The 19,879-nt window shown below is 37.9% G+C and overlaps 1 protein-coding gene across 1 annotated transcript in view; it reads left to right on the forward strand.

Moving 5' to 3' along the window:
* Positions 1-19,879, forward strand: part of tnmd (tenomodulin) — a 417,047-nt gene that overhangs the window by 219,687 nt on the left and 177,481 nt on the right. Inside the window, exon 4 of the mRNA XM_051934485.1 lies at positions 13,126-13,233. Coding sequence (XP_051790445.1) covers positions 13,126-13,233 — 108 coding nt within the window. The remainder of the gene's footprint in view (positions 1-13,125; positions 13,234-19,879) is intronic.

Raw genomic sequence — 19,879 nt, forward strand, 5'->3', positions numbered from 1 at the left:
ATCATCATGAATGTAAAACTCAACTTACAGTTTATTGGCTGTTACACCATCCTTCTTTCCCCCCATTTTATTTACTTAATCAGAGTACTTTATAAATGTGTTTGATAGGAAAGTGTTGCAATGAAACTGAACACACAGGATGCTTTTTTTATCCATAATAATACTCCACAGAGCCCTTAGCTTAAAATATTTGTGTTTTCTTGAGTCCCCGTATTTCTTTTCTTTCTCAGTGGCTTATGCTGTAACCTTACAGATGCAATGTCCTGATTCTGACTCTCATGCTTGGTTAGTGACTATGGAAATTTTACATGTTCTTCCCATGCCTCTGATTGCTAAGGTTTCTTCCAGTATTGCAATGAAGTGTATGTCAATTTTAAGGTGACCCCATACGAGTGTATACAAGTATGTAGCAGAGGGCCTTGTCATGGACTTCTACTCTGTCCAGAGGGCCTTGTGATGGACTTCTACTCTGCCCAGGGTTGTTTTCTGTCTTGTGCCAAGTTCTGCTAGGAGAGGCTGTGGCCCTCTGTCATCCTGAATTGGATTGAGTAAGCTTGAGAATGCTGTGTTATGGCTTTTTGAATAGGAAGTGGTATTATGCTCTGAAATGACATGGCTGTCCATCTGTTCATTTACACTGAAAGGTGGCTATGACTATGAACCCAGGCAAGACCATTCACGCCATTAAATAACAAGCAAAAATGACTTAAAAATGTTACAGTGTCTTAACTAGAAATGGCTTGCCATGAATGAATAACTAGAACCACAGTTTTCAAACTGTGGTACGCGTACCACTGGTGGTACTTCAAGTCATGCCAAGTGGTACTCATGTGGTCCTTTATTTTCCATGAATTGATGTTGCTAGAATGCAACATATAATCATATATAGTATAAGTATACTACTATAAATGCGTGGAAGACTCCAAGCCGGCTTTTATTAGTGCGGGTACCCATTTCCTTAATTAGTTTAATATCACTTTAACGTCATAATTATAGTCATTATAGTGATTATAGTGACTTTTTCTTCAAAACAACATGGGTGTAAATTAACGATTCATTGACAGTGGTACTTCAGTTTACTGATCCTCGCGGAGTGGTACTTGTTCAAAAAAGTTTGAAAACCATGGAACTAGAAGATACTTGATCCAAAGAAAGCCGACATTGAAGAAAGAAGAAGCCATTCAGAGGCTAATGTGGTTCATTAACTTCTGCAGTGTTACCATAATATCATAATATTATGGTGTTACTGTCTGCTGTTGCTTTCCGGTGCTCTGTTTGTGTATTTTTTCTATTTGTCTTTTTACTCATTTTTTGTCTTTTGCATGAGATCTGCCTTCGCCTTGGATTAAAAACAGATATCACACATTCCTGTCCCTTGCTTCTTTAGGCCTTAACACAAGCCCTCATAGAACTGTTCTCTGCACTCTGTGTGGGTAAGTGGAAACTTTCTTGCTGTTTCTCTGCTCAAGTATCTAGCTTTGATGAACAGGTGGAGGAAACTACCTCTTGTCAATTGCTGAGAACTTCTGGAAAAGCCAGTGATGACGGTCTACTGGTTAATGTTATTTTAATTGGGCTGAGAAGGTACACAAGGGGTACATAGCTTTGCTGCCAATCTGAAATTTGCTTGGGTGATTTATGATAAACCTCAATTGCTTGTCAAGGAGTATTTTGTCAACTCTGCTATCTAATGCAGTCACTTCTACAAAACTAAAATATTCACCGGATGCATAGTATCGGCTTTGAACAAACTATGAACTGCCTGCAATCTCCAAAGTACATTTACTGGGATCTTGTCGTCATTTTTTGTCTCAGCAGGAGCAACAGTGGGTCTATTCATTCACTTTGGTCTGAAGGACGCTGTCGTCCATGTATTTTTGAGAGATGTGTTGATCATAATGTGCTGATTCCTCTAGTAAAATCGCCAGAATATATGCTCATAGACACTTTGAAGTTTGGATTTTTTAACACTCGATCTATCTCTAACAAAGCTCTGCTTAGTGGTGATATTATTATTGGTCTGTTTATGCCTTGGCAGCAACCGGGTGATTATTTTCATCTAAATCAAGCGCTCCTTCCGGGGTTTGTCTGCATCTCTAAATCCTATTCTTCTGGGAGGGGAGGCGGTCTCACCATAATTCATCACAAACACCTAAAATTATCACTGATACCTCTCCCAGAGTATCCTTCCTTTGAACTGTTAGCTGGCAAACTCTGTGGGCCTTCACCTGCTATAATTGCTGTCTGACATACACTCCCTAAACTATCAAGTGTTTTTATTCTAGAACATTTTACTGTTTTAACTACTTTGTGTGCAATGTCTCCTAATGTCATCCTTATGGGTGATTTTAACATACACTTTGGCACCTCAACTGATGCACTCACAAATGATTTTAATGAAATTCTTGACTGTTTTAATTTAATTCAATATGTGAACTTTTCAACTCAAAACAAATGCCATATTTTAGACTTTGTTTGCTGCTCTGGCATCATATACAGTCTTATTTCTACTGAATTACCCATCTCAGATCACAAAATGATTACATTTGATGTTATCCTACCTCTCTGTAAAATAAAGGTTTAGTATGTGATTTAATTTCGTAATGTCAAGCATGGAAACCCAGAGAGCCTATTAGTTTATTGCAATTACAGCCTGTTTCTCCTTCTGCTTCCACACCATCAGAATTAGTAGACCATTACAATGCTGCTCTGTCTTCTGCCTTCGATACACTAGCTCCCTTAAAACATGGACTGTTTCATTTATTCACATTGCTTCCTGGTTCACACCTGAACTCTGTCAGCTCAAAGCCATGAGCCGACAGTTGGAGCATCAAGCTAAGAAGAGGGGTCTTATTGTACATAAAGAACTGATCATATGTTAAAATACAAAAATGCTCTCTCTGTTGCCAAAACCGTATACATTATCAATATAGGAGGAAAAAATGCTAGAGCTCTTTTTTCCACAACGAATAGGCTAATTACACTAACAGAAAATGTTAATCATCATATCTTCACTGTTAAACACTGCTGTACTTTTTTTGGATTTCTTCAACTCAAATATTGAAAAAATCCACCATTAACTTGCTTCTTCTATCTCTGTAGAAAATGACATACTTTTCACAATCACCCATATTTCCTTACCAATCACCTTATTCTCAAGAGTTCAGTTTACCAGCTGAAAATGATATCATGGAGCTTATAACAAAATCTAATTCTTCCACTTGCCAATTGGATCCAATACCTACAAGCTTTGTTAAGTCCTGTCTGTCACAAATTTCCCCAAAGATAACTATTATAGTTAACTCTTCCCTTACTTCTGGCACAGTTCCCTCCTCAATAAAAACGACCTCAGTTACTCCAACTCTGAAAAAACCTGGCTTAGACCCTCATATCCTTAACAATTATCAGCCTATTTCAAATGTTCCATTCATATCAAAAATTCTTGAAAGGATAGTTGCCTACCAACTTCAGTCCCATCTTTCAAAAAATAACCTTTTTGAACTGTTTCAATCTGGCTTTCGTCCTAAACACAGCACATAAATTGCCCTGGTCAAAATCACAAATGATCTTCTCTGGACAACTGACATGGGACTTCTTAACCTCAGCTCTGCATTTGACACCATATCCCATCAGATGCTTTTGAAAAGACTAGCTAGTTTTGGAGTCTGTGGCCTTGTCCATTAATGGTTTTCTTCCTACCTCACTGACAGGAGACAGTTTGTTCAAGTAAAGGGCTTTAAATCTAAGATTGCAGTTGTTACTCATGGAGTTCTGCAGGGCTCTGTTTTGAGGCTGCTTGTTTTTCTCATATATATCTTCCCAACTGGTAATATCTTTTGACACCATGGTATTAAATTTCATTGTTATGCTGATGACACAAAGCTTTATCTATCCACTAAATACACTTTTCGTTTCCCTTCAAATACTCTTATGGCATGTCTCCAATACATACATAAAGTTTTTCTGCAATTAAATAGCAATAAAACTGAGGTGCTCCTCATTGGTTCTAAACCTACACTCAATAAGGTTAACCATTCATCCATTTTAATTAAAAACACTAACAAAAACATCTCTTTCCAGGCTGAGTGCCTGGGCATCATTCTAGACAGTACCCTCTCTTTTTCTTCCCATATAAGTAATGTTTCTTGGACTGCCTTCTTCCATCGCTGAAACATTTCTAGACTTTGACCTGTTCTTATGCAACACAGTACTGAAGTATTGGTTAATGCTTTAGTCACTTCATGTATAGATTACTATAATGCTATCTGGCATCCCTAAAACACTTATCCATCGCTTACAACTTATTCAAAATTCTGCTGCTAGGATAATTACCTAAATCCACTGAACATATTATATGTATTCTCTTCAAAATTCACTGGCTCCCTGTTTACTACAGAGTACAATACAAAAAATTGCTTTTAACGTTTAAAGTCCTCTACATCCTTGCTCCTCCCTATCTTACTGATCTCCTATGAACTTACACTCCCGCTCGCTCCCTCAGATCCTCATCTGCAGCTCTACTTTCTGTACCACACACCAAACTCTGTTCTATGGGAGCTTGAGCATTCTCTCACAGTGTCCCTCAACTCTGGAATTCTCTTCCCTCTCATATCTATCAATTAGATTCAATCACACATTTTAAAACTGTCCTCAAAGCATATCTTTTCAAACTGGCATACCAATTATGAGTTTACCACTGTTACAGCTAGTTATTTTTTCTGCTACCTCTGTACCATTATTGCTATTTGATAGTATCATCCTCTTTGTTTTTTATCTTTATTACTTTTGTTTAATTTCATTGTAAGGTGACCTTGAGTGTTAAAAAAGGTGCTTATTAACACTAGAATCCCTGAAGCCTTGTAATCCCGGCCCACCTTAAATCCCTTCGCACCTCTCCATCAGCGTCTTTTGTTTTGTAAATGTGTCGATCAGCACAAGCAGCAAGCAGCCTGCTGTTCCATCCCCCACCTTGACAAAGCTCAACTCTCCCAGCTCAAGCCAAGGCTCCTTATCTGCTTATGTTCTTATCATCCATCCATCCATTATATCCTAAATACAGGGTCACGGGAGTCTGCTGGAGCCAATCCCAGCCAACACAGGGCAGAAGGCAGGAAACAAACCCCGGGCAGGGCGCCAGCCCACCGCAGGGCGCGCAGACACACACACCCAGCACACACTAGGGACAATTTAGAATCACCAATGCGATAACCTGTATGCTCCTTGGACTGTGGGAGGAAACTGGAGTACCCTGGAGGAAACCCATGCAGACACAGGGAGAACATGCAAACTCCACGCAGGGAGGACCTGGGAAGTGAACCCGGGACTCCTAACTGCGAGGCAGCAGCGCTACCCACTGTGCCACCGTGCCGCCTCAAATTAACATGTACACTTTTATTCAAGAATATAACCAAAGAAAAAAAAAATCATTTGATTTACATGTTGCGGTCAATGAGTTAAAAACCTAAGCTCAAATGTTAGTTGAAGTTGATACATGCTCAAGAATGGCGCAGAGGTAAAAACTACTGCCTTATAACCCAAAGGTTCCAGGTTCGAGTCTTGCCGCTCCGAGTATTGAGCTGCTGCTATTATTATTACTTTAATAGAAAAATACATATGATTTGAGTCTGTAACACCCGTTGTAAATTTTGGCTACTTGTAAATTATTCAGTTTGAATTATTATTCAGTTTTATTCTGTCAGTAACGTTCACGTGGTACAACGAACTTGCCTCTCCCTCTCTGAGTTGATGGCATTTATCTGCATTCTTTTCACAAGAGCAATGACCACAGTTGGTGCTGAGGCTGACGCTTGCTCAGAATTATTTGTTGTACCAGTAATCAAAGATACGATGTCCCTGCACTTTGACAACAAAGACACCTGTGCAGAACATCTGAAACATTACAGATTTCCTGCAATTTCAGACATCTGGCAATGTGTTTTTGAGAACTGTGTTTTGAATTACAACCCAGGCAAAGACTTTCCAAGTCTGTGGTCATAAACCTTCTGGACAATGGGACAGCAGGCTGATTGCTGTTTGTGCTGATCGACACATTTACAAAACAAAAGACGCTGTTGGAAAGGTGCGAAGGGATTTAAGGTGGGCCGGGATTACGAGTTTTTTCGTAATCTCGTAGGGATTCTAGTGTTAAATAAAATTTATTATTGTTATTATTATTATTATTATTAATCCTGGAGCCAATTGTTCATGCTTTGGGAACAAACACTAGGTAAAGAAAAGTTATACAGACCCCTGGCATAGACAAACTGTTTAGGCTAAGATATGAACCCAGCATTATGGTCTGTTTTTCTTTACATTTTTTTATAACTAAAAAGGTTTACACAGAGACACTCTGCATGTAGATTTTGCAGAGTTTGTGGCTTCATTGAATTTATGAACAGCTGGCAGTCATGATTTAGTGGGATTTGTATAAAAGAAAGAACGTAGCTACATGCTTAGAAGTATTCTGTGGTGGAGTTTGAACCATTCTAGCTTCTGTTATAAGTCAGGCAGCCTGCTAAGATAGAAAGTGTTCTGCTTAAATGAAGTGGATCTATTATTGTATAAAATATACATTTTTTATTTCTTATTGCTACTTTATTAGAATTGCCTTGCCCTCTTGCAGAGTTTGCATAGTTTATAACTAGGAGCAATATTTTCAGAAGGTAAGAAAGACTTACTCAGTAAGTGTGTTTTGGAAAATGAGGAATAATTTTAGACTATTCATATCTATAAAAAAATCAGTATGTGAGGCATTGACAGCCATTGCATTATTATTTAAGAAAAAAAAAATCATGAGGCACACACCATTATTGATCCTCAGTTATGAAAGGCAACTGAGGTACAGTAACTCTTAAAGACAGTGCAGCTATCTCTTATCATTTTAGCTACAGTATATTCTTTTCTTGATAAACATTATTACAGAATATGATGAATAACAAGCAATGAACTTGTTTTACTTTTTAAAAAGTTATTGCTCGTAAAGAAAAAATGTTGTGTTCAATTTGAATTTTACATTACCATAAAGTCAGTAGTTGCCTTCTAATCTGAAACTGGTGCTTCACCACTCATTGATTGCCTTATACTTACAAAAAGTAACAAATAGGAACATCTTTGGTTGTAATAAACAACTTCATAATGTACACAGTCCTAGCATATGACAATACCATGCAACTTTGGAGGATAAATTATTATTAATTATTTTTTTTTTGATGGTGATGAGATACAAATAGTTTAAATAGCTAACTCCTGGAAAAATAGTACAATCCTACACATATAAGACAACGGCTTGACAGTTTTAAGGTGAAGCTCATTGAATCACATCTAGTTCTGATTTTTTAAGAACTTCTTGTTAAATTACTTCCATGAATGACTAAAACACAGCCAACAGCGTGGGTGCCACTTTTACACTAACAAGTTTTACAGTTTATTTGAAAAACACAGCCATGTGCTAAAACTTCCAATATTTTTTTATTAGTGATATCAAGATTTACACAAACAACTACATGGCTTTCTGTTTTGAATATTAATTTGAATATTAAAAAGACTGACAGGATGTGTTGAGACAGCTGCAAAGTGTCTGAATTACATCAATTTATTTTAAAAACCCTCTTTGTCAGTTACAGAGATGCTGAGAAGGGTTGGGCTGTACAAGAACCAGACATAAAGATGTTATTCTACTCACTGAAACACAGTCAGTTTAGACATGAAAATTAACCCAACCTGTCCATCTCTAAGATGCAAGAAAAACCTGAAGTAGTCAGAGGAAATCCATGCAGACACAAGAACTGCTTGTCAGCTCCACAGAGATATCGACCAAGCGGATTAGCTTTGGCTGTGAGGCAGCACCTCAAACGACTATGCCAATCCTCCATGTGTGTGCTTAACAGTAAATTATAAAATTTAAATTTTACAAAATCCATCTGATAAATAAGCAAAGATTTGATTCAATTAATGTCTAAGGAACAAGTATAAGTTAGCAAGGAACAACCAAAAAAACCTGGGTCAAAGTGAAGTAGGTGCCTGAAAAAATTGCTCACTAGCAAGACCTTGACTCAAGACACATTTTAAATAGTCTGAGTCAAAAGAGAGGTGTACAATGTACAGCTTTGGGTTAACATAGTAGACCATTTTTTGGATTAAACTAGAACTGATTTCCATTTATTGGATTGCACTAAATTTAATAATAAAAAAAATAACGTGCAGAAGCATGCTTCAAAGTTCATGCTCCTCGTATTAAAAGCATTTCCCAAAAGAAGTTAAAGAGCAAAAAGGATGTTTAGGATATAAAAGGAGATACCTACGAAAGGAGCCAGTGGAAGAGGCAGAAGATTTTCAGTTTGATGCATCCCATTCCACAGATGACAGTTGTCTGACCAAAATTATATTCCATGATGAGTATTTGTGCATATAGCAAAATAGAAGAGGGTGTAGAATGAGCTATTGAAATGAGAAGGTAAAACAAAGAGGTGGCTATGAGGTTTGGAGAGAAAGGGGGTTGAGTGGTTGTTTCTGACTGGAGGGCTGCTGGTCAATTTCACTCCACCCCCTATCGAGCACAACAAATATGATCAGGAAAAATTTATTGGGGTCTTTTCATATGGCTAATTTGTAGTTTACTTGGTTCTTTAATTGTACATGGATATCAGTAACATAAGGGACAAAATCTGTGCCAATGGTAACAAAAAGGGAAGCAATAAAAATAGTAGCTGACCATTTGGCATAATTACTGGCCTTATTAGTACTCCTCAGGATTGTGTATAAAATGCCACAAGTATCTGGACTACATAAACTCTGAAATGGCAATAAAGGAGGCAACAGCTCCACAGAAAGGGAAGTAGTGGTCAAAGGTGGAGACAGAAGACAGATGGTGACAGAGTCACTTTAGAGAATGTACAGAAAGGACACCTTAGTGTTTACCGTTTATATTTTGCTTTGTATTATGTTTTGCATCATCTGTTATCCATCCTCTTGTTTCATAATTAAGACCTCTTATGTTTTACAAAGTGCTCTGACAATTGTGAGCTGGAATTGCTAAGGTGTACAGTGAGGGAAGGGAGCATCATTGGCACAGTTATTTCCACACTCCACACTAAATGCTGTTCATACTGTGTGACCAGTACTACTTGTTACTAGTAATGAATAATTTGTTGTAAAAAAATCTGTGATCACTGTTCAATTCTATTATTCCACATAAGTTGCAAAAATCAATAAAAAAGTGAATTACTTTTATACTTTCCAGGTGTGTTTCCATTTTTTGTTGTATGGTGGAGCAGTGAATTCTGTATTCAAATTTGAGTATGCTCATTCTTTGCTTGATGCTTCCGCATTCTCCTTGTATCTTTATTTCCAAATCCCAAAATACACAGGCTTGATTGATGAGCAACACTAAATTGGCATGAGTGTGCTCTGCAGTGGACTTGTTTGTCTACATTATTGCTTCCAAAATGAGTAAATGCATTGGCTCCACAAATTTCAATATTAGAATAATTGTGTTCAGAAAATTCATGGTTTGTTGTGCTAGCAAATTAAACATGATCAGCTATGTTTTGTCTAAAGGAAGGCTTAAGGTATCCAATGTCTACATTTTTCCCCTCTTGTAGCCTGACATCAGTTCATTTTATATTACATAAGTGTATTCTTTATAGTTGTTCCACTTATTCTTCTTACTTCCATTTAGTTCTCAAATATTTTTTAACTGTACTCAGTATAACTGTTGTGGCAGGAGGCTGGAGGCCAGACCCAGCTGGGATGCCTGGAAGGACAGGAAGGAGATCTATACGTTCCCTGGGCCACGAGGGGGCAACCGCCCTGGATAGCAAGGGGACCACGGGGAAGTAGCAAGGAGGCTCAAACCCGTGGGGGCCCGTGGCTACTGCCAGGGGGTGCCCCAAGTCTCATAAAGCCCGGGAGATCTACATTTCCACCACACCTGGGAAGGTGGAGGAAGGACCTTCCAGCAACGCCCGGAGTGCTTCCGGCATAAGAATGTCAGTGAGCACCTGGAGCACATCCAGGTGACTATAAAGGAGGCCGCCTTCCTACAGTCAAAGAGAGAGAGTCATCAGCTGGAGGTGGACGAAGCACCAGCGACAGGAGGAAGAAAGGAGGCCCACGGACATTGGAGCGGCCCTTATTTAGGGGTGTTTGGTGCGGGAGTACTGTGTGCTGTGAGGGACGGTGTTGGGAATATGGGTGAGAATAAATGTGTGTTTAATAACCCTGCTGGTGTTAGTCTGATGATGTTCGGGCGACCTCTCACACTATATATGATATATGATATACATGTATATGATATGCATATGATATTTATGTATATACTGTATTATATATGATAAAAAGGGTGTATTGGCAACAGAACAATGAGTAATTCTGAACAAACATCTAATGGCATGTTCCTTTTATGGACACAGCAAGCTGGACCTGGTTTATTCAAATGTTAACGCCTTCAATTGAACATCTGGATAGGTCTGACCATCTTACTGCCACCAATAGCCCTGTTATTGATTGCAGAAGTTCTCCATTATCCAAGCCAGAAGTTCTTAGGTGTGTTTAGGGGGTTGTTGTTTGTTTTATCATTTACTAGCCATCCCCTGTGGCTTAGAAGTGAAACAGGACAGTGAGGAGGGCCCTGCCTGGCTCTCTGCTTGCAGGAGCGATATATTCACATTAATCTGAGACAGAGGTTGCGGGCTGAGGGGAGGGGGAAGCATGACGTCAGAAGTAGAGAACTGTTTCTTAGAGAAGTCGTAAAATCAACCTGAATGTTCAAGCAAATTCTAGAAAAAAGCCATTAAGTAGTTCTCTCATTTGCTAGCTAAGTAAGATACGCCCCGAGGCTGACACGTGAATGAGGAGGGCCCCGGCCCCCTCTCTTCGGTCCACTGCGTCCCTCTCGGATTTGCATAAATAAATCGGCACCGCAAGCAAACTATGATACTTAGTCCAATGAGAGAGGTTGCAAAATCAACCGGAATGTTCAAGCAAATTGTATAAAAAAAACAGATCTAAATCCGTTAAGTAGTTCTCTCACGAAAAGCAGACAGACATACAGACAGACATTGGATTTTATATATAGAGAGAGATATTATTCCTGTCTCTCTGTTTGTCGAGCTTACTCTACTCAAAGAGTGCACATTTTTTTATTTGATATCTTTTTTTTTACTATTAAGTATTTCTGTGTTCTAGTTTGCTTATTTAATATTGATCTTGAAAATTTGCCAAATAGGTGATTAATATCATCAAGCACAACAGTAAATTATAATTAGAAAATCCAAAGGTTAAAACACTTAAACCAGCAGTGTTTTTTGCAACAAATCCACTTTTTAGAAACCAGAACTGATGCCTCACAAATCCAAATCCCTAACACCATTGGTGGCTATGAGTCTGTGAAGAGTTTGCCTGTTACTTCCATGTGTACATTTTGTTTTTTTCAGGTACTACAGTTTTTCTCCCATATTGCAAAAACCCTGTATGTTGATTTCATTATTTATCTGACCTCAAGAAGGCTTAAGTTTCCTTCTGATAAACTGACATTCTGTACTAGGGAAGCTTCTGTATTATATTTGATGTTGCTAGAAAAGGCTCCAAATACCTGCAAACATGGCTTGTATTAAGTAGGTTTGCAAAAAATTTTAGGAGTGCTTATTCTTAAAGTTCTGCATTATTTGGAGGCCATTACAATTAGATAAGAGAAAACCTGCATTTATACAATAACTAATATCAATGTTGAAATTTAAGATCCTACACAGATTCCACATGTTTTTTTAAAAAAATATTACAAATATTACTTGGGTACAGAGGTTTTCAGCATTTGTATACATGAGCACAATGGTCAAGATGGAACCATTTATTGTTCGATTTTCAGACCTGCCTTATGCAGACTTTGCAGTTCCATAGTTCTTATAATGTTAAGCATGACAGCTTGGGGATCAGCTGCCTACCTTCCCACTTCACACTTGTTTAATTCCATTTTGTTTTCTATGTACTATATGCATCTTCTCCACCTGTTTGTATGACCTTCCTACCATAGTTCATAGTTGCCTGGCTTCACTGAACTACAGTGTACATATGTGTGTATATGTGTGTGTGCTACGCAATAAGCTGTCATTTCATTCACAGTTCTTCTTGCTTGGTTCCATTTTTTTGCAATATGTACTCACATCTTAAAAGAGGAAAAAGCAAGAATAAAGCTGAATGCAAAAAAGTGTGGCATTTTGTCACATATACTAAAAATTGTATTTATCCATTATCTACGTCTTTATTAAATTTAAGGGCATATGAATTTGGAGCCCTATGATGGCATCATCAACTGCCAACCCTGGGTGGAGTGCCAGTCTATTGCAGAACACAATCACTTATACTCAGACTTACTAATAAACCTGAACTGTTCATTTTTGGGATATGGAATGAGATGGGAGTCACAGCGTACAAACAGGAAGAACTTGCAAACTGCACACAGACAGTTCCCAGGCTGGTGTTCTAACATTGTGCAATCCAGTAGTTTATCTTTTTATTTTACTTTCTATATATTTTCATTCCTGATGCACATATAGGTTCCTCTTATAATCTAAAAGCAGAGTCTGAGAGTGAAAATGGAAAATGCCTTTGGAAAAGAATTTAGTGAAACGTTTTAGCATCCAACATTTTTGTATACTGCTGCAATGAAAATGCATTCCAGCTGGCGGGGAACCAAAAGAAATATATCTGAAATATTTAAGCCCTGGAGAAAATCATCTAACTGGTACTGAGCACATACAAGAATTTTCAAATATATATGGATGAATAAATATGGAATTTATATGTAACCCTTTATGTTCTCTACTGTGTGGTCAGGTACTGAGTCATTGTCTCTGTCCTTTTAATTAAAATCATTCATAAAAAGCATGCCATACTAAAGGAAATACAGTACGTGCAGTATACACTTGCACACTTAAAGCAAGGTGACACATAAGGAAGGTTTGGTTCCTGCAGTATTTTTCTTGTTTATGGCTCACTTTACTGACTGTATTTCACCTCACATGCTGAAATGTGTAACCTGAATATGCTTTTTAAGGATTTTAATAATAGATTCTAAACAGACCTTCTGACCTAAAAATTAACTCCACGTCTCTCACTTTTACCTTTCAGGGAATAACTGGAATACGCTTCTCCAAGAATCAAAAATGCTACATTAGAACCCAAACTAAAGTTCTGCCTAATGTCACTTCTCCAGAGAATCCTGAAAATGTCGAGCTGGTGAGTGTTTTAAACAAAACTTGATATTAGGATTTATTATATATTGCCACAGGAGCTGCAGGGGCTGTCGTACCGCAGTTGCCTTTTTGAATATTTGACTGTTTAATTATTTTTCTGCCTTTTCACATGCAAGAAGCATTTAGGTGCTTTGAGACTGTGTAGTACCGCTTCTTTTAAATTAAGCACAAGGGAGAGGTACAGATGACAGAGAGAAAGACCTAATGAGAGTATGGCTGTAGGCAGCCCTTGCAAATGTCAGAGAGGGCATGGAGTTCCAGTGGAAGTTGTGACACAAAGCATGCTGTCTGCGTTTGAAGCGGCTTTGGCACAGGGAGTGATAAAACTTTGGTATAACTGCTGTAGCTTTGGGACAAACCCAGTTTGTTAGACTCTTAAATTTATCCATACTAAGTAGGTCTCTCACTTATGTCCTCCACTAAAATGCACATCGGCAGCACAGTCTAAGCTGCCGTACACACTGGCCAAATGGGATAAGCACATGGGTTTCCCATTGTTGCTGCCATTATGTCAGATATTGTTTGTATTCCCCTGACCATCACTCTCCTTGTTAACCTCCTTCTGGGACCAATTTAACCAAAAACAGAGGTAAACTTATAGCCTACAAACCACTCACCTTCTTGAGGGGGTCAGAAACAAGAGCATTTATTTTTGTCCTGTCTCTGGACTGAACTGTCAAAAATCAGGTGTCATCAACTACCATGGAGTTGAGCTAAGCCATCAAGTCAATAAATTATCTAATTTATTTAAATAAAGATGTGGTCTCAAACTCTACACAGACTTTAATGAAAACTATTCATTTACTGGGTGTATGCACAGTGTGTTGTGGTAGTGCAATGGTTAGCACAGCTTCCTCATACCTGAAGAGGCTTGGGTTTGAATCCCACTGTTTTGATCATCTGCATTTTTTATAATTTTCTGAGTTTTTCACAGGCTTTGATCTAAAGCTCTACATGTACAACACGATTTAGAAACCCAATGAATCTGTATCTGTCATTTGTTTTTTGGTTTTAGATTAATATTTCATAATGTTAAAATATTTAGCATTCTCCTGAGACACCATTTTGTTTTCCTTTGAGCACCACTATTCTGAAGAATGTTTGTTGACAGTTGTTATGTGGTTGTTAGGCAAAGTAAACTGGAAGTTTGAGGATAAATGTTTCATTGAAGTTTGAACGTGCTCCTCCTCAAATCCATGAGAGTTTTCTCCAGGTACTCCCCAATCTCCCAATATCCCAAAGATTTGGAGGTTAGGTTAATGTAAATGATGGTAGATATATACCTGAGTGTGCCCTGCGATGGACTAGCGTCTTGTCCACATCTGGCTTCTACCCTCCAGCCAATGCTAGTAGACACTAGTTTAGTTTGGGCTAAGCAGATTCAGAAAGTGAATTAATCAAATAAACTGTCTAATTATCCATTGTAAAAGGAACACACAAGAAGTTGTAAAAACATTTTGGGTGCTGAGCACAACCAAGATTAATAGTTGTTGAAAACAGAGTGTAGAGTGGCTAGGTAGCATAGTTAGGCAGCATAGGATGAATGGTCTGTAGGATGATGTCAGATATCAAGAAGAGGAAGAGAGTGAGGGCAGAGCCAAGGATCAAATGGTGGAAGTTGAAAAAGGAAGACTGCAAAGTTGAGTTCAGGGAGAAGGTGAGACAGGCACTGGGTGGCAGTGAAGAGTTACCAGACAGCTGGGCAACTACAGCAGAAGTAGTAAGGGTGACAACAAAAAGGGTGCTTGGCAAGACATCTTGACAGAGCAAGGAGGATAAGAAAACCTGGGGGTGGAATGGGGAAATACAGGAGAGTATACAGAGGAAGAGGTTGGCAAAGAAGAGAGATGAAGAGAGAGGTGACGAAGACTAAAGAAATGGCATATGATGAGCTATATGAGAGGTTGGACACTAAGGAGGGAGAAAAGAACCTGTAACAACTGGCTAGACAGAGGGACTGAGCTGTGAAAGATGTGAAACAGGTTAGGTTTGGTTAAAGGATAAAGATGGAAACGTACTCACAAGCGAAAAGGGTATGTTGAGAAGATGGAAAGAGTACTATGAGAGGCTGATGAATGAAGAGAGTGAGAGATAGACAAGGTTGGATGATATGGTGATAGTGAACTAGTAATTGCAACGGATTAGCAAGGAGGAAGTAAGGACAGCTATGAAGAGGATGAAGAATGGAAAGGTCATTGGTCCAGATGACATACATGTGGATGCATGGAGGTGTTTAGGAGAGATGGCAGTAGAGTTTTTAAACTGATTGTTTAATGGAATCTTGGTAAGTGAGAGGATGCCTGAGGAGTGGAGAAGAAGTGTACTGGTGCCAATTTTTAAGAATAAGGGGTGTGTGTAGAGCTGTAGTAACTACAGAGGGAAGTTATGGGAAAGAGTAGTGGAAGTTAGGTTAAATAAGGGAGGTGATGATTAGTGAGCAGCAATATGGTTTCATGCCAGGAAAGAACAACATGGATGCAATGTTTGCTCTAAGGGTATTGATGGAGAAGTACAGAGAAGGCCAGAAGGAGTTGTCTTGTGTCTTTATGGACCTGGGGGAAGAATATGACAGGGTGCCTCGAGAGGAGCTCTGGTACTGTATGAGGAAGTCCAGAGTGGCAGAGATGTATGTAAGAGTTGTATAGGATATGTACAAGGGAAGAGTGACAGTGGCGAGGTCTGCGGTAGGATAGACAGATGCATTCAACGTGGATGTGGGATTATATCAGGTTTCGGCTCTAAGCCCTTTTTTATGTGCAGGCAGGGTGGAGTAGGTGCAGAAGAGCCTATTGTTCTTCTTTCTGTTACAACCCTCAGTTTTAATGTTGTGCTTACATACTATTGGACAGATGGAAAATATGAGTTAAGCCATCAGAAATTTTATGTAAACATCCTTTGAAGTGGGAGCTCAGAGTCTGACAACTTGGAGAAAACAATACTAACTGAACCCAAGTTGTGACAAAATCATTTCATGTCAGTCAATAATAAAAAAAATGAAAATGAAAAACAACTTGGTTAATAATAAATTGCATTTTGTGGCAAAATGTTCAGGAGTGATTCTGCTCTTTACATTTACATAAAAAATTAGTTTATCTTTAAATGCTTTTTGTATGATTGAAATAGCAGATCAGCTGAGTCTTTGTGTTTCTCCAAAAAATTATATTAGAAATTCATATAAATTTAACAAAGCTTGCATACTGTAATCTTTTTAGTTAGCTAATAATGGATAACATGGTACAATACTCTAATACTACAAATTTTTATTAAGTAAATATGCAAACCTGAATTACGGTACAGTAAATCAAACATAAACGTTAAAATGTCAATACAAAATAAAGCACTTGTCCCATGACACCCATTCATAGAAGCAAAAGTGATGTTTTAAAAATCAGGTCCCAATTGAGGTGAGCAGACAGTGATAGATCATCTCCCCAGACTGACTGAGTGGGCAGGGACTTGAAGGCAACCTTGCATAATTAGACATAAGTAACAGAGACAGATTTTGTCTAAGTGGACAGAGAATGCAAAAAAGTTAAAAGAGGATAAGAGGAAAGTGGAGAAGACAAAGGAATACCACAAGACCTGATAACACACCGGAGCAGGAGTTAAAAGAAAAAGAAGGAGGATAGAATAGCCACCAAAAATATCACCAAGTTAACTTTTGACTAACATACAGTATGTACTTATCTCAATGAGATCTCTGTAAATATTCTTGCAAAAAATACACAAAATTGCCTTCTTTTGAGTCTCACATTTTTATAAATAGATATTATATTAGCTGCCAAAAATCATAGGATAATTTGCAAGCAATAAATGACTTTGTTAAGGCCATAGAATCAGCTAAAATGGGAATTTGACCTTCCATGTCTGGGTCAAGCTTTTTAACCACAGCTTGCTGGTATCTTCATATTTTTCATTCTACTCAAGTTCAGCATTTACATTCAATAGGTAGCCCTTTCAGGTGCAAAAGAGAAGATTTGGTAGATTGCAGTGTGCTGTATTCAGGCGATGGCCTATTCTTGAGCAGATAAAAGCAAACACTAAAATGTGAAGTTACCTCCAATCAGAATTCTAAAACATGTTAAGCATCAAAGCATATTGTTCAATGGGGAACAAATAACATTTCATTTTATGGAGGGCATCAGATTTTCATTTAAAGTCATTACTCAAATAATATTATCAAACATATTGCTATTTTTATCAACACTGCAAACGGCAAAGGTTGAGCTGAAGGTCACCGCCAAAGAGGGATCATAAATAAAGATAACAAAATAAAAAAAGACTGTAAACTGCATGCTTTGGACAAGTAGAGGTTCGGGCCTGTGATTCTGAAAATCATCAATTTCTGATGGTTTAAAGAGATAAGTGACCAGAATGAAATGTGTTAGCCTTTAATGATTTTGTTTGGCACCTATCACAAGGTTTTTACATTCCACAATGTTATATTTTTTGACCTGTACTGTACAAACTATCACAAATTATGATAAACAGTCCTGAATCTTTCTCTCCTTTTTTCTCTATTTGAATGAGAAATACATTGATGCAGATAAGTAGATATTAACTCCAGGCAGGACCCATACACAGTTTAGATCAAGAAACAAGCAGGACATATAACTGGAGACCACAGCCACAGATATTTCCATTGGGAAAACGTTACGGGTCACTCAAAATGAGAAACTCTGACATCAATAGTTTCATTCTTACAGCCGTTACTCTGGTCAATCAAAAGGTTTAATACACTTTTTTTTCCCTGGAGTTCTAAACTCACAACCCACAAAATTGTACTTTACTTTATAATTAAAGATGGAGCACAAGTACAATTCTAGACTTAATTGTACTGTATTTATATTTTATGTAGCGGTTTTGCTGTTTGCTGCTTTCAATATAGTAAAGTGTTGTTGACATGGGATATTGTATATTGTGCTATCTGTTTTGTTTTACTATCTATATATTTAACGCTATAAAACCAGCACAAATAACAAGTAACTATATTGTATGGTAACGAGTCATTATTAATTATTGTTATTAAATGGTTGAGTATTTAAGTTTGTTCATGAATGAAACAAGAAGGTAAAAATGCATACTTTGACAAGATTTATAGCATTAAAGCACTTACCGCTGCAATAAAAAGTGTCACTCTATCAAATGTCAACATCATGTGAAGTCATTATTTCAAATGGCAATGGATAAAGAGTCCATGACTTAAGCATAAGGTACAAATTCAGTCCCGGCTGCATTGTACATGAAGCTGATATCTTCTTGTGTTTTTCTTCATGTCAGTCTCTGCTGTAGTGAATGTTCAGTGTTACAATTACAGAGGAGCTGTCCCTGTGCTGCTGTCTTTTCATGTTTATCTTGGGGGCAGGATTGGGATTGGGCACAGTACATCGGTGCCAAGGCAGCATCTGATCACCGCCTGATCCCACTGGCTCTCCCATCAATGAAAACACAAATGTCACATGCCTGCCATAACAACTTCATTGTCTGCTGAACCAAATGGCATTGTGTTTCATTTGCATAATTGAGCAAGTGTGTTGCTACTTGTGTGTCACCGGCAGCAGCTGCATTTTATTGCGTTTTTGTATTTATTCTGTGCATAAATAATTTTTGTAGTCGTTTTGCCATTTTGTATGGGGCGACTGCCAATTGTGTGGCATAGACTCTTTGTAAGAGCAAGACACAGTCAAAAAACTTAATTTGTCTTGGTTTGCTTGTTGCAAAACATTCACAAAGTAGTACAGCAGGACTAGAATAACCTTAAATACACATAAATAACTGAATTTGTAATTCCAATCCAGAGTTACTGGAAGCTAATGTCTATAATTATAGCACTTGGCACAAGGCAGAAATCAGTCCTAGACAGCTCTAGTTCAACAAATACGGTTCAGCCAAACACTCTTAGATGGCGATAATTGAGAGTTTTCAATCAACCCAACCTGCACATTTTTAGAGGAAGTCAAAGCACTCACAGAAAACTGAGAAAAAGGCGGAGAACAAACTCCCCCTTGGCTATTCCCATATAGATACTGTATATGAAAACAGAACTTTGAAGGTATGACTCAGCAGCACTATCCTCTGTCCACCCTCTCACTAGGCGAGTATAAAACGTGTGTGTTTTAGTAATGTTTGTATTTATTAATTAGGGGTGGACAGTGAAGACAGATTTCTTCTGGTGTTAAACAGTGTCAATTCATAAACACTTGTAACATGCAACTTTGTTCTATGAATCCCCTTTTCCCTTTGATTTTTTTGTTCTTGATGGGAACTAGTTTATTCAATGACCATTTCAAATACAGTAGATGTAATAGTATTATTAGTCACCATGCCCAGGTAGAGGATTTTCGGAATATCTATATATCTTAAAGTTGTGCCATTTTGTTACTACCTAATTCAGGTTCTTATTTGATCAATTTTCATCAAGGCCTGGAGCTGATCAAAATAAAGTATTGATATGAAATAGTTTCACCAATATATGATTATGAAAATGAGTCAGACCTTGTGCAATTTGGTGAAACCCCACATTATCAATCAGAGATAGATACCCTTTACTGAGTGTATAGATTTTCACATTATTCTGTATAGTTAACTTGCCCTGCAAAATTAATTTTACATAATATATTGCTAATTCA

This window comes from Erpetoichthys calabaricus, chromosome 12, assembly GCF_900747795.2.
Source record: "Erpetoichthys calabaricus chromosome 12, fErpCal1.3, whole genome shotgun sequence".
NCBI classification, from domain to species: domain Eukaryota; kingdom Metazoa; phylum Chordata; class Cladistia; order Polypteriformes; family Polypteridae; genus Erpetoichthys; species Erpetoichthys calabaricus.